The sequence below is a fragment of the Ranitomeya imitator genome, chromosome 3, assembly GCF_032444005.1.
Source record: "Ranitomeya imitator isolate aRanImi1 chromosome 3, aRanImi1.pri, whole genome shotgun sequence".
NCBI lineage: Eukaryota > Metazoa > Chordata > Amphibia > Anura > Dendrobatidae > Ranitomeya > Ranitomeya imitator.
Window position 1 is genome coordinate 697,572,809 of NC_091284.1, and position 25,708 is coordinate 697,598,516.

General features: G+C 43.0%; 1 protein-coding gene across 3 annotated transcripts in view; it reads right to left on the reverse strand.

The window, feature by feature from the left end:
• The window catches only part of ARHGAP9 (Rho GTPase activating protein 9), a 208,542-nt gene that overhangs the window by 162,868 nt on the left and 19,966 nt on the right, over positions 1-25,708 (reverse strand). Inside the window, exons 2-3 of one of the 3 annotated variants that reach the window (XM_069758558.1) lie at positions 20,028-20,335; positions 14,527-14,783 (exon numbers count right to left, since the gene is read on the reverse strand). In XM_069758558.1, coding sequence (XP_069614659.1) covers positions 14,527-14,783; positions 20,028-20,325 — 555 coding nt within the window. In that variant the 5' untranslated portion in view covers positions 20,326-20,335. Of the gene's footprint in view, positions 1-14,526; positions 14,784-20,027; positions 20,508-25,708 lie in introns of those variants that run through there. The other 2 variants (XM_069758556.1, XM_069758557.1) reach the window with 2 other exon arrangements.

The window sequence follows — 25,708 nt, forward strand, 5'->3', positions numbered from 1 at the left end:
ACGTCGATAGTGTGCCCGTTGCTGATTGGTCGAGGTCTGGCGGCCTCGACCAATCAGAGACGCGGGATGTCTACGTCCTTTATGACATCATCGTCGCTGTGCCCATTGCTGATTGGTCGACGCCTGGCGGCCTCGACCAATCAGAGACGTGGGATTTCCAGGACAGACAGACAGACAGAAAGACAGACAGACATAAAGACAGACAGACGGAAAAACCCTTAGGCAATTATATATATATATATATATATATATATATATATATATACATAATTGTCTAAGGGGTACTTCCGTCTGTCTGTCTGTCCTTCTGTCATGGTTATTCATTCGCTGATTGGTCTCGGCAGCTGCCTGTCATGGCGGCCTCGACCAATCAGCGACGGGCACAGCGACGATGATGTCATAAAGGACGTAGACTTCCCGCGTCTCTGATTGGTCGAGGCCGCTAGGCCTCGACCAATCAGTAACGGGCACAGCGACGATGATGTCATAATGGTTGCCATGGCGACGATGATGTCATAAAGGTTGCCTCGACCAATCAGCGACGGGCACAGCATGGCGACGATGATGTCATAAAGGCTGCCTCGGCCAATCAGCGACGGGCACAGTCTGCCGCGAATTCGCCTCGACCAATCAGCGATGGGCACAGTATCGACGTAGATGTCATGATGGTTGCCATGGTGACGATGATGTCATGAAGGTTGCCTCGACAAATCAGCGACGGGCACAGTCTGCCGCGAATTCTGGAATCATCATTGTCCATATACTATGGGGACATGCATATTCTAGAATACCCGATGCGTTCGAATCGGGCCACAATCTAGTATATATATATCTCTATATACATAATTGTCTATGGGGTACTTCCGTCTGTCTGTCTGTCCTTCTGTCACGGTTATTCATTCGCTGATTGGTCTCGGCAGCTGCCTGTCATGGCTGCCGCGACCAATCAGCGACGGCCACAGTCCGATTAGTCCCTCCCCTACTCCCCTGCACTCACTGCTCGGCGCCCGCTCTGTAATCCCCTCCACTCACCGCTCACACAGGGTTAATGGCAGCGGTAACGGCCCGTGGTGTAACGCGCTCCGTTGCCGCTGCTATTAACCCTGTGTGTCCCCAACTATTTACTATTGATGCTGCCTATGCGACATCAATAGTAAAAGTATGTCATGTTAAAAATAATAAAAAAAAGCAAAAAACCTGCTATACTCACCCTCCGCCGCCTTTCTCGCTCCTCTCCACGCTCCCGGGACCGGTCCATTGCAAGCGGCAGGTTCCGCTCCCGTCCCAGGGCTGGTGTGGGACAAGGACCTGCCGTGACATCACGGTCGGTCATGTGACCGCGACGTCATCATAGGTCGTACTCACACCAGCCCTGGGAACGCAAGCTGCCGCTTGCAATGGAGCGATCCCGGGTGCGTGGAGAGGAGCGAGAAAGGCGGCGGAAGGGTGAGTATAGCAGGACTGCAACGGGCAATAGGTGAGTATATGTTTTGGTTTTTTTTTAAGTCTCTATACTACGTGGCTCTGTGTGTGCTGGGCAATATACTACGTGGCTCTGCTATATACTATGTGGCTGGGCAATACGTGGCTGGGCAATATACTACGACGCTGGGCAATATACTACGTGGCTGGGCAATATACTACGTGGCTGGGCAATATACTACGTGGCTCTGTGCTGGGCAATATACTATGTGCCTGGGCAATATACTATGTGGCTCTGTGCTGTATACTACGTGGATGGGCAATATACTACGTAAATGGGCAATATAGTACGTGACTGGGCAATATACTACGTGACTGGACAATATACTACGTAAATGAGCAATATACTACGTGGCTGGGCAATATACTACGTGGCTGGGCAATATACTACGTCACTGGGCAATATACTACGTCGCTGGGCAATATACTACGTGGCTGGGCAATATACTACGTGGCTGGCCAATATACTTCGTGGCTGTGCAATATACTACGTGGACATGCATATTCTAGAATACCCGATGCGTTAGAATCGGGCCACCATCTAGTATATATATATATATATATATATATATATATATATATATATATATATATATATATATAAAATGTATGCATCACTGTATTTCTGTATTTATGTCTATATATTACCCAGTTACAACAAATAAACTTTGATAATAAAATTTTGCATTCAGTGTTAGAGTATTTCCATCGTTTATGCCAGAAATCCCTTATAGTACACAGTGATCTGCGGTTCAAGGAAGAAAAGATAGAGCTTAAGAAGAAACTGTCACATATTATGGGGTAAGTTTTCTTTACCTTTGTGTAGTGCAGACTCTCCGCAAGCTGATAATGATAAGCAAACATTACATTTTTGATTTGCATGCATCCCTTGTCCTGGCACAATGTCCTGGGCTCACTGATCACTTCTTGCATACTATTATCTATAGTGGGTTAGTACTCATTTGTTATATCCTGTTCCTCTTCAGAAAGGGGAACCTGAGGTATGATTTTGCAAGGAAATACTTTTTTAGAGTAATATATATAGTTAGGCTCCGCTCACTCTGCCTTCAGAAACGTGTGTTACTTCCGTCAGCAGACGCTGCAGAGGTGAAAAAAAGAATCGTACTGTAGTACCAAGACTGGATCTGCCTGTCCCCCATTATAAGTCAATGGGGCCATCAGACATCAGTGGCACACATCCCAGTCACACCTGAAACATGACATCTTTTTGGGTGGAAATAGAAAAATAACTAAAATAATGTGGTTGCAGAAATATGCACACCCTTAAACTAATACTTTGTTGAAGTACCCTTTGAATTTATGACTGCATTCACCCTTTTTGGGTAGGAGTCTATCAGTATGGCACGTCTAGAATTGAGAGTCTTTGCCCAGTCTTTGCTTTACTCTTGCAATAGTGCTCCAAATATGTCAGATTACAAGGGCTTCTGCTGTGTACAGCGCCCACTTCAGGTCAACACATACAGATTTTTAATTGGACTCAGGTCTGGGCTCTGGCTGGGCCATTACAAAACCTTAATCTTCTGGTGAATCAATTCTTTATTTGGAGGTATGCTTATTATCATTGTTTTACTAAAAGGTGAAATTCTTTTTCATGGTCAGTTTTTTAACAGAAGACTAAAAGTCTTGTTGCAGAATTGGAACTGTTCAAAATTCCTTTCACCTTGACTAAAGCCCTAGTTCAAGCTGCCGAAAAAAACATGTCCAAAGCATAATGCTGCCTCCATCATGCTTCACTGTGGGTATGGTGTTCTTTTGGTAATGTGTAATGTTCCCTTTGGAATTATGACCAAAAAGTTTAACCTTGGTCTCATGAGACCATAATGTTTTTGGCACATGGTTTTGGCAGAGTTGATGTAAGTTTGGGCAAAACATAGCTGGGCTTGGATGTTTTCTTTGTAAGAAAACGCTTCCATCTTGCCACCCTACCTCAAAAGCCAGACATATTAAGACAGGAGATTATTGTAAAAAACAGTACACAGCCAGCAGTTGCAATAAATTCCTCCAGCTCCTTTTATGTTGCTTTAAGCCTCTTAGCAGCCTCTCGAACCAATTTTCTTATTGTCTTTTCATCAATATTTGAGGGAGGTCCAGTTCCAGGTTATATCACAGTTGTGCAAAATTTTAGCCACTTCTTGATGACAGTCTTCAAAGTACGGTAATTGTGGACAGTAACCATGATAAAGGTGCAAATGCTGGGGGACCTTTCAGTGACCAGTGATTTATGTGTATACCGCTGAATTCACTGAAATGCATGCTTTAAAGTGTGGGATGGGGTCTTTGAGTATCAGATGACTGGCCCAAGCGAGAGATACCCATTAGTGTCTCCAAGGACTGCTCCCCTTGGCTGACAGGTTTCTCCCAATACACATAATTAACCCCTTAATGACTGCTGATACGCCTTTTCAGAGTGATGATTAAGGGGCCTTATTGCTCAATGCTGCTTTATCAAGGCACTGAAGAATAAGTGTATAGTGCCACTCAGAGGGCAAAATGCCATGGGTGTAAGCTGTATAGAACAGCAGATATAATGTGGCATTGGTCATGATCGGTTTTTGGGTTTCTAAACAATCATGGTCGATTAACCCCTTACATACTGATGTCAATTACAGCAGCGGCATCTACATGGTTAAGAAATAGAGAGGGCTCCCTCTTTAAAACTGTTGGCTTACCGCGATTGTCATTTTGGATGCCAATAGTTTCCATCGCACTCTGAAGTCATCTGATGACATCAGGATACAGTGGCCTGTTAGTCCCTGATATAAGCAGGGTCTAACACAGGGGTGGGGAATCTTTTTTTCTGCGAAGGGCCATTTGGATATTTATAACATCCTTCGGGGGCTGTACAAACTCCACCTGCAAAGTGCATCCTGACTCTGGCACTGGTGTCGGGACATACTCTTTCATTGCAGGCCCTTCAATGTTCAGTAGTGAACACTGCGTGTGTGTGCTAACAGAGCAAGAAGAAATTAATGAGCTTGTGGCAATCAAAATACACCTCCTTGCCCAAGAATGTGATCCCTTAGAATTTGCTCGAGGGCCTGGTAAAAAGTCATCAAGGGCCGTAAATGGCCCTGGGGCCTGAGGTTCCCCGCCTCTGGTCTCACAGGTTGTGTCAGTGCAGAACTAACAGGTATCATGCACTTCTGTAGATGAGTACTGCAGTGCATGAGAACAGCGATCAAAGTACCGTATATACTCGAGTATAAGCCAAGATTTTCAGCCCAAATTTTTGGGCTGAAAGTGCCCCTCTCGGTTTATACTCAAGTCACGGTGGGTGGCAGGTTCGGCGGGTGAGGGGGGGGAGAGGTCTGAGGCATACTTACCTAGTCCTGGCGCTCCCCCTGCCGTCCCACGGTCTTCGGGTGCTGCAGCTCTTCCCCTCTTCAGCGGTCACGTGGGACCGCTCATTAGAAAAATGAATATGGACTCCACTCCCATAGGGGTGGAGCCGCATATTCATTTCTCTAATCAGCGGTAATGGTGACCGCTGATAGAGGAAGAGGCTGCGGCACCGAAGACCAGCTGTCCGGGAGAAGGAGCGGGACGCCGGGAGCAGGTAAGTATCGCATATTCACCTATCCCCGTTCCACACGCCGGGCGTCGCTCCATCTTCCCGGCGCCGCTCCATCTTCCCGGCGTCTCTCCGCCCTGACTGTGCAGGTCAGAGGGCGCGATGATGCATATAGTGTGCGCGCCGCCCTCTGCCTAATCAGTCAGTGCAGGGAGACACCGGGACGGGACGCTGAGGAGCTGCAAGCAAGAGAGGTGAGTGTTATGACCTGGTGGTGAGGACAATAATGGACCTGGTGGTTAAGAGCACACGGAATGACCTGATAGTTACTAATAATACAGGACAAGCTCTGAGACGTGGGAACTCTGCTGACCGCAATCCCTAAACCTATCACACACTAGAAATAGCCTTGGAGCGCTCCTGACGCTCCCTAGGCGCCTCGTCACAGCCTAAGGAACTAGCTAGCCCTAAAGATAGAAAAATAAAGCCTACCTTGCCTCAGAGAAATTCCCCAAAGGAACAGGCAGCCCCCCCCCATATAATGACTGTGAGTTAAGATGAAAATTACAAACACAGAGATGAAATAGATTTAGCAAAGTGAGGCCCGACTTACTGAACAGACAGAGGATAGGAATGGTAACTTTGCGGTCAGCACAAAAACCTACAAAAAGACCACGCAGAGGGCGCAAAAAGACCCTCCGCACCGACTCACGGTGCGGAGGCGCTCCCTCTGCGTCCCAGAGCTTCCAGCAAGCAAGACAAAAATCAAAATAGCAAGCTGGACAGAAAAAATAGCAAACAGAGAAAAACAAGCAGGAACTTAGCTTCTGCTGGGAAGACAGGTCACAAGAACGATCCAGGAGCGAACTAGACCAATACTGGAACATTGACAGGTGGCATGGAGCAATGATCTAGGTGGAGTTAAATAGAGCAGCCAGCTAACGAATTAACCTCGTCACCTGTGGAAGGAACCTCAGAAGCCGCAGCTCCACTCACAACCACCAGAGGAAGCCCATGGACAGAACTCGCCGAAGTACCATTCATGACCACAGGAGGGAGCTTAACAACAGAATTCACAACAGGTGAGTATGGCTTTTTTTTTATTTTTATTGCAGCAGCAGCAATGGCACAGCTTTCTATGGTACATCAATGGGGCAATAATGAACGGTGCAGAGCACTATATGGCAGAGCTATGGGATAAAAATGAACGGTGCAGAATACTATATGGCAGAGCTATGGGACAAAAATGAACGGTGCAGAGCACTATATGGCACAGCTATGGGGCAATAATGAATGGTGTAGAGCACTATATGGCACAGCTATGGGACAAAAATGAACGGTGCAGAGCACTATATGGCACAGCTATGGGGCAATAATCAACGGTGCAGAGCACTATATGGCAGAGCTATGGGACAAAAATGAATGGTGCAGAGCACTATATGGCAGAGCTATGGGACAAAAATGAATGGTGCAGAGCACTATATGGCACAGCTATGGGACAAAAATGAACGGTGCAGAGCACTATATGGCACAGCTATGGGACAAAAATGAACGGTGGAGAGCACTATATGGCAGAGCTATGGGACAAAAATGAACGGTGCAGAGCACTATATGGCACAGCTATGGGACAAAAATGAACGGTGCAGAGCACTATATGGCACAGCTATGGGACAATAATGAATGGTGCAGAGCACTATATGGCACAGCTATGGGGCAATAATGAACGGTGCAGAGCACTATATGGCACAGCTATGGGACAATAATGAACGGTGCAGAGCACTATATGGCACAGCTATGGGGCAATAATGAACTGTGCAGAGCACTATATGGCACAGCTATGGGACAATAATGAACGGTGCAGAGCACTATATGGCACAGCTATGGGGCAATAATGAACTGTGCAGAGCACTATATGGCACAGCTATGGGACAAAAATGAACGGTGCAGAGCACTATATGGCACAGCTATGGGACAAAAATGAACGGTGCAGAGCACTATATGGCACAGCTATGGGACAAAAATGAACGGTGCAGAGCACTATATGGCACAGCTATGGGACAAAAATGAACGGTGCAGAGCACTATATGGCACAGCTATGGGACAAAAATGAACGGTGCAGAGCACTATATGGCACAGCTATGGGACAAAAATGAAAGGTGCAGAGCACTATATGGCACAGCTATGGGACAAAAATGAACGGTGCAGAGCACTATATGGCACAGCTATGGGACAAAAATGAATGGTGCAGAGCACTATATGGCACAGCTATGGGGCAATAATGAACGGTGCAGAGCATTGTATGGCACAGCTATGGGACAAAAATGAACAGTGCAGAGCACTATATGGCAGAGCTATGGGACAAAAATGAACGGTGCAGAGCACTATATGGCACAGCTATGGGACAAAAATGAACGGTGCAGAGCACTATATGGCACAGCTATGGGGCAATAATGAATGGTGCAGAGCATTGTATATGGGGCACAGCTTTATATGGAGCATCTATGGGGCAATAATGAACTGTATGGAGCATTATATGTGGCACATTTTTATATAGAGCATCTTATGGGCCCATCATGAACTGTATGGAGCATTATATGGGGCTCCTGATTCAATATGGATATTCAAAAACACTTAACCTACTGATGTCTCAATTAATTTTACTTTTATTGGTATCTATTTTTATTTTTGACATTAACCGGTAGCTGCTGCATTTTCCACCCTAGGCTTATACTCGAGTCAATAAGTTTTCCCAGTTTTTTGTGGCAAAATTAGGGGGGTCGGCTTCTACTCGGGTCGGCTTATACTCGATTATATGCGGTAAAAAATATTCAGGTCCCACTCCCACTGTGGGACTAAGTAATAAAGTAAAAGATATTTAAATGCAATTAGTAAAAAAGTTTTAAAAACTGCACAAAAAACAAGAAAAGCTGTTTTGCCAGTAAAAATACTGCTTTTGTGTAAAAACAAAAATAAACAAAATGTGTATCAGAACTATAAAACCATCACATTATTTACCAGTGAACACAGTAAATACATAGTAAAAAAAAGCAGTCAAAAATGTAGCTTATTCATCATACTAACACGAAAAATTAATAGAAAGCTATCAAAAAGTCATATATATTAAAACAATGGTATTAGTTAATACATCATGTCCAAAAAATAAGCCCTAATATGGCTCTTTCAGCAAAAAAATAATAAAATAATAAAAAGAGATAAAAAAGTAATATATATTAAAAAATGGTATTAATTAAAACACAATGTCTAAAAAAATAAGCCCTAATATGGCTCTTTCAGCCCAAAAAATAAAAAAGTTACAGCTCTCAGAATATAGTGATGCAAAAACAAATTCATTTTTTGTAAAATATTGCTTTTATTGTACAAAAGTAGCAAAACATAAAAAAAATTGAACTGATATTGCTGTAGTCGCAATGATCGAAAGAATAAATTGAACTTATAACTTTTATCCCACGGTCAGGGCCGGACTGGCCATCTGGCAATTCTGGCAAATGCCAGAAGGGCCTGTCTGGTCTTGGACCGCTTTGGCTGCTACATTGTTATCAGGATCTGCATCCTCAAGACGCCCATACTGGTAGCAATTGTGGCACAGCACAAAGTCGCTGGCTTCATCACCTACCCCAGCAGGCCACGGGCATTCCTTTTGTCTGCGACCTGCCGAAGTCAGCACCAACAGGGTAACATGAAAAACGCTAAAGGTTGCACCATGAATTACCAAGAATGATGATTCTAGAACATTGGAACTGCATTTCTGCCATAGAAAGTGGGAAAAAGGGGAAAAAAGCGCTATATAGTGTATATATTGGGTAAACGTGGATTTACTCTGCGCTGTTGAATAAGTGAAGGTCCGGACGTATATCATATAGAATGTGGCTTTATTCAGCGCGCATCAAAGTATGAAGTGTTATTGTGTTATGTTGCTCAGTGAAGCTATCAAAAAGGGGTTGCACAGTTGTGGACAACTATTTTAAATACTTAAAATAATTAAAGGGACTCTCTCCCAAAAATTATAATATCTAAAAAGATTTAAAATGCCCTTATAAGACATAGACTGGCCTAATAAATATAAATATATATATATATATATATATATATATATATATATATATATATATATACATATATATATATATATATATATACATGTATATATATATATATATATATATATATATTTATACACACAGTACAGACCAAAAGTTTGGACACACCTTCTCATTTAAAGATTTTTCTGTATTTTCATGACTATCAAAATTGTGCATTCACACTGAAGGCATCAAAACTATGATTTAACACATGGAATTATATACTTAACAAAAAAGTGTGAAACAACTGAAATTATGTCTTATATTCTACTGTAGGTTCTTCAAAGTAGCCACCTTTTGCTTTGATGACTGCTTTGCACATGCTTGGCATTCTCTTGATGGGCTTCAAGAGGTAGTCACCGGGAATGGTTTTCACTTCACAGGTGTGCCCTGTCAGGTTTAACCCCTTAATCCCATATGACGTACTATCCCGTCAAGGTGACCTGGTACTTAATTCCCAGGGACGGGATAGTACGTCATAGTGATCGGCCGCGCTCACGGGGGGAGTGCAGCCGATCGCGGCCGGGTGTCAGCTGACATCCGGCACTACGTGCCAGGAGCGGTCACGGACCGCCCCAGGCACATTAACCCGGGGCACACTGCTATCAAATAATCACCTTGTACCGAGCATCTCCTCCCTGCAGGCCCCCGGATCCAAAATGGCTGCATCCGGGTCCTGCGGGGAGGTGACTTACCAAGCGCCTACTCAGAGCAAGCGCTGATAAGCCTGCAGCCCTGCATGTCAGATCGCTGATCTGACATAGTGCTGTGCAAAGTGTCAGAACAGCGATCTCACCTTATAACATGATGCACCCCCCGGGGCAATGTTATAAAGTAAAAAAAAAAAATATTTAGGTGTGTAAAAAAAATTTTTTAAATTCCTAAATAAAAAAAAATATATGTTGTTCCCATAAATACATTCAGTGAACACCGTAAGAAAAAAAAAACGAGGCAAAAAACAACGCTTTATTATCCTACCACCGAATAAAAAGTGGAATAGCACACGATCAAAAAGACAGATATAAATAACCATGGTACCACTAAAAACGTCATCTTGTCCCGCAAAAAACGAGCTGCCATACAAAGTCATCAGCGAAAAAGTAAAAAAGTTATAATTATAGTCCTCAGAATAAAGCAATGCAAAAATAATTATTTTTTCTATAAAATAGTTTTTATCGTATAAAAGCGCCAAAACATAAAACAAATTATGTAAATGAGGTATCGCTGTAATCGTACTGACCTGAAGAATAAAACTGCTTTATCCGTTTTACCAAACACGGAACCGTATAAAAGAAAAGAAAATCATGAATAGCTGGTTTTTGGTCATACTGCCTCACAAAAATCAGAATAAAAAGCAATCAAAAAATGTCATGTGCCCGAAAATGTTACCAATGAAAACGTCAACTCGTCCCACAAAAAACAAGACCTCACATGACTCTGTGGACCAAAATATGGAAAAATTATAACTCTCAAAATGTGGTAACGCAAAAAATATTTTTTGCAATAAAAAGCGTCTTTTAGTGTGTAACAGCTGCCAATCATAAAAATCAGCTAAAAATCCCGCTATAAAAGTAAATCAAACCCCCCCTTCATCACCCCCTTAGTTAGGGAAAAATAAAAAAATTAAAAAAATGTATTTATTTCCATTTTTCCATTAGGGTTAGGGCTAGGGTTAGGGCTAGGGTTAGGGCTGGGGCTAGGGTTGGGGCTAGGGTTGGGGCTAGGGTTAGGGTTAGGGTTGGGGCTAGGGTTGGGGCTAGGGTTGGGGCTAGGGGTAGGGTTAGGGTTGGGGCTAGGGTTAGGGTTTGGATTACATGGTTGGGATTAGGGTTAGGGGTGTGTTGGAGTTAGGGGTGTGGTTAGGTTTGGGGTTAGGGGTGTGGTTGGGATTAGGGGAGAGTTTGGGTTAGGGTTTCAGTTAGAATTGGGGGTTTCCACTGTTTAGGCACATCAGGGCTCTCCCAACGCGACATAGCGTCCGATCTAAATTCCAACCAATTCTGCGTTGAAAAAGTAAAACAGTGCTCCTTCCCTTCCGAGCTCTCCCATGTGCCCAAGCAGGGGTTTACCCCAACATATGTGGTATCAGTGTACTCAGGACAAATTGCACAACAACTTTTGGGGACCAATTTTTCCTGTTACCCTTGGCAAAATACAAAACTGGGTGTTAAAGATAATTTTTATGGGGAAAAAATGTTTTTTTATTTTCATGGCTCTGCGTTATTAACTGTAGTGAAACAGTTGGGGGTTCAAAGTTCTCACAACACATCTAGATAAGTTCCTTGGGGGGTCTAGTTTACAATATGGAGTCACTTGTGGGGGGTTTCTACTGTTTAGGTACATCAGGGGCTCTGCAAATGCAACGTGACGCCTGCAGACTAATCCATCTAAGTCTGCATTCCAAAAGGCGCTCCTTCCCTTCCGAGCTCTGCCATGCACCCAAACGGTGGTCCCCCCCCCTCCACATATGGGGTATCAGCGTACTCAGGACAAATTGGACAAAACTTTTGGGGACCAATTTCTCTTGTTACCCTTCGGAAAATACAAAACTGGGGGCTAAAAAAATAATTTTTGTGGAAAAAAAGGAATTTTTATTTTCACGGCTCTGCGTTATAAACTGCAGTGAAACACTTGGGGGTTCAGAGCTCTCACAACACATCTAGATAATATCCTTAGGGGGTCTACTTTCCAAAATGGTGTGACTTGTGGGGAATTTCAATGTTTAGGCACATCAGGGGCTCCCCAACGCAACATGTAGTCCCATCTCAATTCCAGCCAATTTTGCATTGATAAGTCAAACGGCGCTCCTTCCCTCTCGAGCTCTGCCATGCACCCAAACAGTGGTTTACCCCCACATATGGGGTATCAGCGTACTCAGGACAAATTGCACAACAACGTTTGGGGAACAAGTTCTTCTGGTAACCTTGGGAAAATAAAAAATTGGGGGCGAAAATTCATTTTTGTGAAAAAATATTATTTTTTATTTTTACGGCTCTACATTATAAACTTCTGTGAAGTACTTGGTGGGTCAAAGTGCTCACGACACATCTAAATAAGTTCCTTAGGGGGTCTACTTTCCAAAATGGTGTCAATTGTGGGGGGTTTCAATGTTTAGGCACATCAGGGGCTCCCCAGCGCAACATGGCGTCCCATCTCAATTCCAGCCAATTTTCCATTGAAAAGTCAAATGGCGCTCCTTCCCTTCCGAGCTCTGCCATCGGCCCAAACAGTGGTTTACCCCCACATATGGGGTATCAGGGTACTCAGGACAAATTGTACAACAACTTTTGGGGTCCATTTTCTACTGTTACCCTTGGTAAAATAAAACAAATTGGAGCTGAAATAAATTTTGTGTGAAAAATAAATGTAATTTTTTTTAAACATTCCAAAAATTCCTGTGAAACACCTGAAGGGTTAATAAACTTCTTGAATGTGGTTTTCAGCACCTTGAGGGGTGCAGTTTTTAGAATGGTGTCACACTTGGTTATTTTCTATCATATAGACCCCTCAAAATGATTTCAAATGTGATGTGGTCCTAAAAAAAATGGTGTTGTTAAAATGAGAAATTGCTGGTCAACTTTTAACCCTTATAACTCCCTAACAAAAAAAAAATGTGGTTCCAAAATTGTGCTGATGTAAAGTAGACATGTGAGAATGTTACTAATTAATTTTGTGTGACATATCTCTGTGATTTAATGGCATAAAAATTCAAATTTGGAAAATTGCAAAATTTTCTTTAAATTTCCATTTTTTTCACAAATAAACTCAGGTAATATCAAAGAAATTTTACCACTACAATGAAGTACGATATGTCTCGAGAAAACAGTGTCAGAATCACCAGGATCCGTTGAAGAGTTCCAGAGTTATAACCTCATAATGGGACAGTGGTCAGAAATGTAAAAATTGGCCCGGTCATTAACGTGCAAACCACCCTCGGAGCTTAATGGGTTATTAAGTGGGATTTCTTGCCTTATAAATGGGGTTGGGACCATCAGTTGTGTTATGCAGAAGTCTGGTGGATACACAGCTAATAGTCCTACTGAATAGACTGTTAGAATTTGTATTATGGCAAGAAAAAAGCAGTTAAGTAAAGAAAAACGAGTGGCCATCATTACTTTAAGAAATTAAGGTCAGTCAGTCTGAAAAATTTGGAAAACTTTGAAAGTGTCCCCAAGTGCAGTGGCAAAAACCATCAAGTGCTACAAAGAAACTGGCTCAAATGAGTACTACCCCAGGAAAGGAAGACCAAGAGTCACTTGTGCTTCTGAGGATATGTTTATCTGAGTCACCAGCCTCAGAAATCGCAGGTTAACAGCAGCTCAGATTAGAGACCAGGTCAATGCCACACAGAGTTCTAGCAGCAGACACATCTCTACAACAACTGTTAAGAGGAGACTTTGTGCAGCAGGCCTTCGTGGTAAAATAGCTGCTAGGAAACCACTGCTAAGGACAGGCAACAAGCAGAAGAGACTTGTTTGGGCTAAAGAACACAAGGAATGTACATTAGACCAGTGGAAATCTGTGCTTTGGTCTGATGAGTCCAAATTTGAGATCTTGGGTTCCAACCACCGTGTCTTTGTGCGACGCAGAAAAGTTGAACGGATGGACTCTAAATGCCTGGTTCCCACCGTGAAGCATGGAGGAGGTGGTGTGATGGTGTGGGGGTGCTTGCTGGTGACACTACTGGGGATTCACTCAAAATTGAAGGCATACTGAACCAGCATGGCTACCACAGCATCTTGCAGCGGCATGCTATTCCATCCAGTTTGCATTTAGTTGGACCATCATTTATTTTTCAACAGGACAATGACCCCAAACACACCTCCAGGCTGTGTAAGGGCTATTTGAGCAAGAAGGAGAGTGATGGGGTGCTACGCCAGATGACCTGGCCTCCACAGTCACCAGACCTGAACCCAATCGAGATGGTTTGGGGTGAGCTGGACCGCAGAGTGAAGGCAAAAGGGCCAACAAGTGCTAAGCATCTCTGGGAACTCCTTCAAGATTGTTGGAAGAAAATTCCCGGAGACTACCTCTTGAAGCTCATCAAGAGAATGCCAAGAGTGTGATAAGCAGTTATCAAAGCAAAAGGTGGCTACTTTGAAGAACCTAGAACATAAGACATATTTTCAGTTGTTTCACACTTTTATTTACTTATTTACTTTTTTTTTATATAATTCCACATGTGTTAATTCATAGTTTTGATGCCTTCAGTGTGAATGTACAATTTTCATAGTCATGAAAATACAGAAAAATGAGGCGTGTCCAAACTTTTGGTCTGTACTGTATATATATATAGAGAGAGAGAGAGAGAGAGAGATTATAGATATAGATTTTTTTTTTCAAATACCCTATTGGGGAATTATATTGTATGTCATATATGCTACTAGTGCTTCTTTATACAAGTCAACCTACCTTTTCAGACATGCACTTCTGGAACGTGCTTTTCTGCCTTTCACTTTTAGGGAACTGTCCGTGCCAAGAGGAACTGAGAGAGAAGCTGGCACTCTTTTTATGTGTTCTTGTCAAGCTGCCCTTTAGCACCTGCACCTTCGGTTCCTTCTGTGGAGAGTCCTTGCTATTTTGGCTACTGACACTTTGTCCTTCCATCTTTGCAGAGGAGAATTGGGGAGAGAGCAGGTTGTCCTGCGATCTATGAAATATTTTACTTGCTGTCACAGAAAAAGGGAAACCATTAGTTGATCGAACAGACCACCAACCAAACATGGATAACACTGAAGATACATCTCTCCGCATAGCCACGATGACATCCTGTGGTTACCTCTACTGCCTCATCTGATCTGAGATTTGCATAGGATGAATGATTTCCGACAACTTGAGGCCGCTCTAGAAAATATGTCGAGAAAAAAACTCTACGAGAATAAAATGAACTAACTGGAATAAAGGCAAACAACTGGATCTCCATCCAGTATGGAATAGTTTACTGCTATTTTATTTTTTTTTTAAAGCCAGATGTACAGTGGGGCAAAAAAGTATTTAGTCAGTCAGCAATAGTGCAAGTTCCACCACTTAAAAAGATGAGAGGCGTCTGTAATTTACATCATAGGTAGACCTCAACTATGGGAGACAAATTGAGAAAAAAAAATCCAGAAAATCACATTGTCTGTTTTTTTAACATTTTATTTGCATATTATGGTGGAAAATAAGTATGTTGGTCAGAAACAAAATTTCATCTCAATACTTTGTAATATATCCTTTGTTGGCAATGACAGAGGTCAAACGTTTTCTGTAAGTCTTCACAAGGTTGCCACACACTGTTGTTGGTACGTTGGCCCATTCCTCCATCCAGATCTCCTCTAGAGCAGTGATGTTTTTGGCTTTTCGCTTGGCAACACGGACTTTCAACTCCCTCCAAAGGTTTTCTATAGGGTTGAGATCTGGAGACTGGCTAGGCCACTCCAGGACCTTGAAATGCTTCTTACGAAGCCACTCCTTCGTTGTCCTGGCGGTGTGCTTTCGATCATTGTCATGTTGAAAGACCCAGCCACGTTTCATCTTCAATGCCCTTGCTGATGGAAAGAGGTTTGCACTCAAAATCTCACGATACATGGCCCCATTCATTCTTTCATGTACCCGGATCAGTCGTCCTGGCCCCTTTGCAGAGAAACAGCCCCAAAGCATGATGTTTCCACCACCATGCTTTACAGTAGGTATGGTGTTTGATGGATGCAACTCAGTATTCTTTTTCCTCCAAACACGACAAGTTGTGTTTCTACCAAACAGTTCCAGTTTGGTTTCATCAGACCATAGGACATTCTCCCAAAACTCCTCTGGATCATCCAAATGCTCTCTAGCAAACTTCAGACGGGCCCGGACATGTACTGGCTTAAGCAGTGGGACACGTCTGGCACTGCAGGATCTGAGTCCATGGTGGCGTAGTGTGTTACTTATGGTAGGCCTTGTTACATTGGTCCCAGCTCTCTGCAGTTCATTCACTGGGTCCCCCCGCGTGGTTCTGGGATTTTTGCTCACCGTTCTTGTGATCATTCTGACCCCACGGGGTGGGATTTTGCGTGGAGCCCCAGATCGAGGGAGATTATCAGTGGTCTTGTATGTCTTCCATTTTCTAATTATTGCTCCCACTGTTGATTTCTTCACTCCAAGCTGGTTGGCTATTGCAGATTCAGTCTTCCCAGCCTGGTGCAGGGCTACAATTTTGTTTCTGGTGTCCTTTGACAGCTCTTTGGTCTTCACCATAGTGGAGTTTGGAGTCAGACTGTTTGAGGGTGTGCATAGGTGTCTTTTTATACTGATAACAAGTTTAAACAGGTGCCATTACTACAGGTAATGAGTGGAGGAAAGAGGAGACTCTTAAAGAAGAAGTTACAGGTCTGTGAGAGCCAGAAATCTTGATTGTTTGTTTCTGACCAAATACTTATTTTCCACCATAATATGCAAATAAAATGTTAAAAAAACAGACAATGTGATTTTCTGGATTTTTATTTCTCAGTTTGTCTCCCATACTTGAGGTCTACCTATGATGTAAATTACAGACGTCTCTCATCTTTTTAAGTGGTGGAACTTGCACTATTGCTGACTGACTAAATACTTTTTTGCCCCACTGTATCTGTTCTTAACATTAGTCTATGGAAAATGTATGCAAAAGTGTTACTTTACACCTTACATTTGCATAAGTTAAAATGTTCATTTTTTTAATCTGTGTTTTCCACACATAATCTGCTAAGAAAAAAATACTTGCTTTAAAATGCATGTTTCACAACAGATCCATATTTTTTTTTGCTTACAAGTGATGTTAAAGGAGCCTTGTGAGCAATGATACCAAACTCCAAGCCCATATGTCAGTATTATGATTCAATTCACTACTAACATTCAGTAAAGGGGTAATCTAGTTACATTTATCGCCATTTCAAGGTAACCTGACAGCAGGATTTTGCTATTTAATCTGAGAGCAGCATAATATAAGGTAAGAGAGTCTGATAATACTTATAATTATAGGGCTCATACTCGTATACGAGAAACTCGGATGAGTCTCGCACATCAATACCCGACACTGCACCCGGCACTCGGATCGGAGCGTGCGGCCGCGTAGCAATACATGCAGCCGCACGCTCCAATCCGAGTGCCGGGTGCAGCACCGGGTATTGACGTGCGTGACTCATCCGAGTTTCTCGCATGTGAGTATGAGCCCTTAGGCTGCATGTTGTTGTTTCAATACAATCAATATTTTATCAGCAGGAGATTATCACTGCCTACCTAAGTCTCATGTGCACACCAGGCTGGCTAATCAGTATAACCCTACTCCATCACTGATTGGCAGCTTGCTCACAATGCACAATATACACAGGAAGTCAAGGGTGTGGGCGGGGTTATACACAGCTCAGCATTCTGAGCACTGCCACATCTACAGCAGAGAAAACAACGATTTTAGCAAAACTGCAGAAAGCAATCCAGTAAATGATACAACCTGCTGACAGATTCCCCTTCAGTAGACCGACTTGATAAATGTGCATGACTGAAATGGTTCTTATAAACAAACTGACAGCTTATAGATGCTTCCCAAAACTTGGGCAGGACTGGCCACTGACTGTAGTATCCCTGCCAGGTATGTTCGACTCTGAAAAATACTTAAATATACTGTTATAGCCTCTGACGTGTGCGAATAGGCAGAATCCGGTCAGTGGGCGGGGAGAAGCCGTCTGACCTAGACTGTAGATTAGTCGAACGGATGGGTCCCCAGCGGTTTCTCCCTGCCCGCTGACAGGTTCTGCCTAAACACACACGTCAGAGGCTATTATGGTATATTAAAGTATTTTTCAGAATCAAACATACCTGACAGGGATCATACAGCCAGTGCCTGATACATGCTGCCCACATTTTGGCCAGCATGTATCAACTGTCAGTTTTCCTTTAAGTCCATGTTCACACGTCCAGTATTTGGTCAGTATTTTACATCAGTATTTGTAAGCCAAGACCAGGAGGGGAACAATCAGAGGAAAAGTATAATAGAAACACGTCTCCACTTCTGTATTTATCACCCACTCCTGGTTTTGGCTTACAAATACTGAGGTAAATTACTGACCAGATACCGAATGTGTGAATGTGGCCTAAAGCTGTAAATTGTTGATAAAAGTGAGAATTAATTATTATAAATTGCAAAAAACAGCAGCCCTTTTCTTATAAGCAGAATAGCATGATTTTCTGTGATTGATACACAACTAATGTACTACTGATACCTTAGGGCTGCAGTCAGGGTCTTATTCACTCCCTAGTGTATTTCACATATTTTTTATTCAATATTACATTTAATAGGACTTTTTATATCTGTTTCTTTTTTTTGGACTACATTAAAAAATGGGGATATTGCAAACTGTAATCCGATTTGCGGAACAAACTCATCCATGCAAGTAAATACAGCTCTGGCAAAAATTAAGAGACCACCAAATCAAAACCCTGTCATGGGCAGCCCAATCTCCAGACCTGAACCCCATTGAAAACCTCTGGAATGTAATCAGGAGGATGATGGATAGTCACAAGCCATCAAACAAAGAAGAACTGCTTACATTTTTGCGCCAGAAGCAGTGTGAAAGACTGGTGGAAAGCATGCCAAGACGCATGAAAGCTGTGATTGTAAATCATGGTTATTCCACAAAATATTGATTTCTGAACTCTTCCTGAGTTAAAACATTAGTATTGTTGTTTCTAAATGATTATGAACTTGTTTTGTTTGCATTATTTGAGGTCTGAAAGCACTGTTGGTTTGTTTTTCATTTTGACCACTTCTCCTTTTCAGAAAAAAAATACATTTATTGCTTGGAAATGCGGAGACATGTTGTCAGACGTTTATAGAATGAATTAACAATTTACATTTTACTAAAAAATATACCTATGAAGAGAAAAATCAGACAAACATTTTGCAGTGGTTTCTTAATTTTTGCCAGAGCTGTATATACGCGAAAAAAGAGAGACAACCAACAGATCACGGATGGCTGTTTTTTCATGGATTTGCCAGGAGGTTCTTGGCATACCACTCCTTGGGCCTTCTTTATTTTTTGTTTTATTGAACATGAAAAGAGGATAACACATAGATAGTGTAGGGGTTTCACTCGCTCAGGTGCGACGGCTGACACTCAGGAGGCACGTTCCATTAAAAGTTCAGAGGGTTTATTGCTCCATAAACCACATAGCAGATAACAGAAATCAAATAGCCTTTAGCTCAGGAACAGAAAATACAAGTGTCCAGTCCTTCAGGCTCAGTCCTGGAGCCTTAACACACTCTGGAGGGTTTCACCTCCACACACATCTGCTGTGTTAAACATTAGCCTTTCTTTTACAGGACTAACCACACCCAGGAACCCATCACATGATTAGACATGTGGTTATGACATCACCACAGGTCCTGAAACACACATAGATAGGCAGGGTTATGTTACAGCCACAAGCCACCTATGTGACACATATCTCCCGTCGACTATACAACCTTTAGCCACGCTACAATAGTAAAATAGGCAAACAGAATATACATGGTTAAAAGCAGACCATCACACAGATGAAAAAAAGGCACAAAATAAGGCCTAACCAAAATATTTAGTTATTGTACCACAAATTTTTAAGCAGAATACAGGTTGTCTTTCAGAACTGCACTGCGAATCCATTAGCAGAATGCAGGCTGTCCTTTGGCACAGCAGATATGGCTTGTGCGTGTAGATATGGCTTGTGCGTGTAGATATGTCAATGCTTCTCACTTTATTATCTAAACTCACAATTTACAATAAGTTATATTATGGAACAGCGTTATATTAATCTGCCAGAAATGTCCACTTCTGTTTGTATATGTTTCCTGACAACTAAGAAATTTATCAATAGTTTATACCATTATATAATAAAATTCTTCTGCTCGTAATGGCTGTATATATCATATGTAACATACATATTACCTATATGTTCCGTTTTGCTCTGATGTCCCAGGTTTCGGTGAGTAATCAGCTTGTTGATGTAAGAGGTGGGCACATTGAACGGCTTGTTTTTCTCACAATCGCCGATTTTACGGACCTGCCACCAATCTCTATCAATCTTGTTTAGAAGCAGAAGGATATCCCCTTCTTCCAGACTGATGATGCTTCCATCAGCAACCTTCAACATATAGCTGCTGACAACTCTCAAGATCGCTGGCTTTGTTGCAGGGTGAGACCTTTTCCAGCTGCGGCCATCCAGTGTCCAAAGTCCAGAGAACATCTCAGGAAACCTAACAAGAATTGATAGAAGACCATTCAAAGAAACGGGACTATTGATAGAAACATAAAGTGGGTCTGTCATTTGTGGGATGAAACATATGTATGAAAGGGTAACCAATTCATTGGGGCTAGATTTGACCACAATTTAATGTGCATGGGGGACAACCCAACTGTGCCCTCCATGAGACATCAAGGTAATCAAGAGGACTAGAACACACAATCCATTGTTCACCAAGTAGATTTGACCAATGGGAGATTTAAAGGGAACCTGTCACCCCCAAAATGGAAGGTGAGCTAAGCCCACCGGCATCAGGGGCTTATCTACAGCATTCTGTAATGCTGTAGATAAGCCCCCGAAGTATCCTGAAAGATGAGAAAAAGAGGTTAGATTATACTCACCCAGCGGCGTTCCCGCTGCGGTCTGGTCCGATGGGTGTCGTGGTCCGGTCCGGGGCCTCCATCTTCATCAGATGACGTCCTCTTCTTGTTTTCACGCTGCGGCTCCGGGGCAGGCGTACTTTGTCTGTCCTGTTGAGGGCAGAGCAAAGTACTGCAGTGCGCAGGCGCCGGGCCTCTCTGACCTTTCCTGGTGCCTGCGCACTGCAGTTACTTTGCTCTGCACTCAACAGGGCAGACAAAGTACGCCTGCGCCGGAGCTGCGGCGTGAAGACAAGAGGACGTGATCGTAAGAAGATGGGAGGCCCCGGACCAGACCGCGACGCCCATCGCAGTGGACCGCCCCTGGGTGAGTATAATCTAACCTCTTTTTCTCATCTTTCAGGTTACAACAGGGGCTTATCTACAGCATTACAGAATGCTGTAGATAAGCCCCTGATGCTGGTGGGCTTAGCTCAACCTCCATTTTGGGGGTGACAGGTTCCCTTTAAAGGGAACCTGTCACCTGAATTTGGCGGGACCGGTTTTCGGTCATATGGGCGGAGTTTTCAGGTGTTTCATTCACCTTTCCTTACCCACTGGCTGCATGCTGGCCGCAATATTGGATTGAAGTTCATTCTATGTCCTCCGTAGTACACGCCTGCGCAAGGCAATCTTGCTTATTCATCTGTTACCCCTAGCCTCCACAACCAAATGTATTTATTACGTTTGAATTTTTCCCTTCTCTTCCTCCAAGAGAAAGAACTATTTTTACATCGACATAGCCATATTGGGGATTGTTTTTCACAGGACAAGTTGTAGTTTTAAACACAACATACATTTGATGATACAATATACTGGAAAACTGGAAAAGAAAAATCCAAGTGGGAAGTTGTAAAAAAAAAATGCAAATTTTTTTTTTTATTTTGTTTTTACTGTGTTTATTGTGCAGTAACAATGACCTGGAAATATGGTTCTCCATGTCAGCATGATTTTGGTAATATTAAACTTGCAAAGATAACATTTTCTAGTTTCAGAGAGCTGTAACATTTTTATTCTTCCGCTGATTGAGCTTTCAGATGCGAATACATTTAAAAACTGTGGGGCCAGGACAGGAGCAGCATGGTGCGTGCCAGCCCTCGCTCCCAACGAACATCGGCGTGTTGAGGTCAGCACACTGCTGCTGGCGCTGGGCCACAGAGGTGGCAATGATGTGGTGGGCACCCCTAAGCGCTCCAGGATGAGCCAAAGATAAAATGTGCTTGTTTTGTCCTTGCTGTTACTTTCCATGGGACATTATGGAGCTATGGTGGCCAATATGGGGGGCATTATGAGGCAATGAGGAATATTATGGGGCAACACAGGACATTATGGAGCAATGGGGAACCCTATGGAGGCTATTATGGGGGACATTTTCGGGCGGTGGGAGACAATATGGAGCAATGGGGAACATTATGGGGCAATGGGGAACGCTATGGGGCAATGAGGGGAATTATGGAGATATGTGGAACATCATAGGGTAATGGGGATATTTTGGTGCACTTTGGGACATTTTATGGCAATTGGGGAGTTGTTAATGGGGGCATAATATAGTGTATAGTGGCGGGACTTTATGAAGACAGGCTGTGTGGGAGAGAGATCGAAAGGTGCAGTTTGGGGGGGACATTGTGGTGATTTCAATGTGTGGGAGGACATTATGAAGAGGGGTAGTGTGAGGTAACATTATTGAGAGGGCTGTGTTGGGGAAATATTATGGAAATGGGCAGTGTGGAGGGACATTATGAAGAGGGGCAATTTGGAGAGAAATTATGGAGAGGGGCACTGTGGGGGAGATAAGGAGAGGGGCAGTGTGTGGTGGACATTACAGAGATAGACAGTACATTACAGAGGGGGACATTGTAGGGAGAACATTACGGATAGGGGCAGGGTGTGGGACGCATTACAGAGAGGGGCAGTGTGTCGGGGATTATGAAGAGGGCCAGTGTGGGGGTAAGCAATATCGAGATGTGCAGTGGATTGGGCGACATTATGGAGAGGTGTAGCGCCACATCTCCACCAGAACCTGCTCCTGCAACTTCTGCTTCTGTCACCAGGCGCCACCGTATTCACTCTGCAGGCGGTAGTGTTGATAGATACAGTGGGGCAAAAAAGTATTTAGTCAGTCAGCAATAGTGCAAGTTCCACCACTTAAAAAGATGAGAGGCGTCTGTAATTTACATCATAGGTAGACCTCAACTATGGGAGACAAACTGAGAAAAAAAATCCAGAAAATCACATTGTCTGTTTTTTTATCATTTTTTTGCATATTATGGTGGAAAATAAGTATTTGGTCAGAAACAAACAATCAAGATTTCTGGCTCTCACAGACCTGTAACTTCTTCTTTAAGAATCTCCTCTTTCCTCCACTCATTACCTGTAGTAATGGCACCTGTTTAAACTTGTTATCAGTATAAAAAGACACCTGTGCACACCCTCAAACAGTCTGACTCCAAACTCCACTATGGTGAAGACCAAAGAGCTGTCAAAGGACACCAGAAACAAAATTGTAGCCCTGCACCAGGCTGGGAAGACTGAATCTGCAATAGCCAACCAGCTTGGAGTGAAGAAATCAACAGTGGGAGCAATAATTAGAAAATGGAAGACATACAAGACCACTGGTAATCTCCCTCGATCTGGGGCTCCACGCAAAATCCCACCCCGTGGGGTCAGAATGATCACAAGAACGGTGAGCAAAAATCCCAGAACCACACGGGGGGACCTAGTGAATGAACTGCAGAGAGCTGGGACCAATGTAACAAGGCCTACCATAAGTAACACACTACGCCACCATGGACTCAGATCCTGCAGTGCCAGACGTGTCCCACTGCTTAAGCCAGTACATGTCCGGGCCCGTCTGAAGTTTGCTAGAGAGCATTTGGATGATCTAGAGGAGTTTTGGGAGAATTTCCTATGGTCTGATGAAACCAAACTGGAACTGTTTGGTAGAAACACAACTTGTCGTGTTTGGAGGAAAAAGAATACTAAGTTGCATGCATCAAACACCATACCTACTGTAAAGCATGTTGGTGGAAACATCATGCTTTGGGGCTGTTTCTCTGCAAAGGGGCCAGGACGACTGATCCGGGTACATGAAAGAATGAATGGGGCCATGTATCGTGAGATTTTGAGTGCAAACCTCCTTCCATCAGCAAGGGCATTAAAGATGAAACGTGGCTGGGTCTTTCAACATGACAATGATCCAAAGCACACCGCCAGAGCAACGAAGGAGTGGCTTCGTAAGAAGCATTTCGAAATGCCTGGAGTGGCCTAGCCAGTCTCCAGATCTCAACCCTATAGAAAACCTTTGGAGGGAGTTGAAAGTCCGTGTTGCCAAGCGAAAAGCCAAAAACATCACTGCTCTAGAGGAGATCTGCATGGAGGAATGGGCCAACATACCAACAACAGTGTGTGGCAACCATGTGAAGACTTACAGAAAACGTTTGATCTCTGTCATTGCCAACAAAGGATATATTACAAAGTATTGAGATGAAATTTTGTTTCTGACCAAATACTTATTTTCCACCATAATATGCAAATAAAATGTTAAAAAAACAGACAATGTGATTTTCTGGATTTTTTTTTTTCAGTTTGTCTCCCATAGTTGAGGTCTACCTATGATGTAAATTACAGACACCTCTTATCTTTTTAAGTGGTGGAACTTGCACTATTGCTGACTGACTAAATACTTTTTTGCCCCACTGTATGTCAGAACCAGAAGCTCTGGGTGACATGCTCTGTCAAGCCAATAAGGTTAGAGTGGTTTGTACCTGTAGTGCTGTCCAGTCTGGTAGTAGCAGTGTGTGTACTTCCAGCTGAAGATATAAGCTCCCTGCTCCAGCTAGTTGGAGAGCATCACAGCGTACTAAGGCTTCCAGCTTGTTGCTGGAAGCTGCCAGATGTAGTTTAGTGTTTCCCTGGCTAGTTGTGCATCTTCTGCTTCTGTTTGTTTTAGGGTATTCCTGTTTTTACCCCGTATGTTTATGACTATTCTTACGGCTCCTGATTTTGTCCTTGACATGACCTCGCGGCTGTGACCCTGCTTGGCGACCATTCCTACTTTCGGAAGGCAGCTCTTCCATGTTAACATTCCACTGGGTCCAATTGTAAAACCAGATCCATGTGCAGGGATAAACCGTATTGGGATTTCTCTGGAGTCTGCCAGACGGAGTGGCTTGTGCTAAGTCTGTTCAAGGCAGCCTTTTGAGCCTGTAGCCTCAGGCAGACGTTACAGGTAGTGTGAGGGGGATACTATGGAGAAGACAGTGTGAGAGGGATATTTTGTGAAAGAATTAGTGTGGGGCAATTATTTAATCAGGAGCGCAGCATAGGAGATATTTATATTTATGGGGCAGTGTAATAATACTTTTATTTCTAAAAGCACTGTGTTGGGAAGTGCTGCTGAAGACTGAGTAAAGGGAAGTATGCAAAGAGGTGCTCTGATACTGCTTTCATGTACTGATGGTGGTTCTGGTGACGCATACATGTGTTGGGTGATTCTGCTCTTGTACACGTGTAGTAATCCATAATGTGCTTCATGGCTGTGTTAAACTTCCAAAATCTTCAAAACAGATTTCAGATTATGAGGAGCATTTGATGAGTTACTGCTTCAAAAGCTCATTTTAAGTTAGCGTGTGTTTAAACTATTTTTTTTGAGCAGAAACTCTCCAAATCCTCATCAAATACTGAAAATTTGGTCATGGTGATGTATTAATGTACAGATGGTGGTACTAGTGATGTATTCATATAAGTATCCCTTTAAAAAAAATTGCGGCCCTTGGGAATGGTTCGGTATTATTATTATTATTTATTGTTATAGCGCCATTTATTCCATGGCGCTTTACATGTAAGGAGGGGTATACATAATAAAAACAGGTACAATAATCTTAAACCCATACAAGTCATAACTGGAACAGGAGAGAGGACCCTGACCGCGAAGGCTCACAATCTACAAGGGATGGGTGAGGATACAG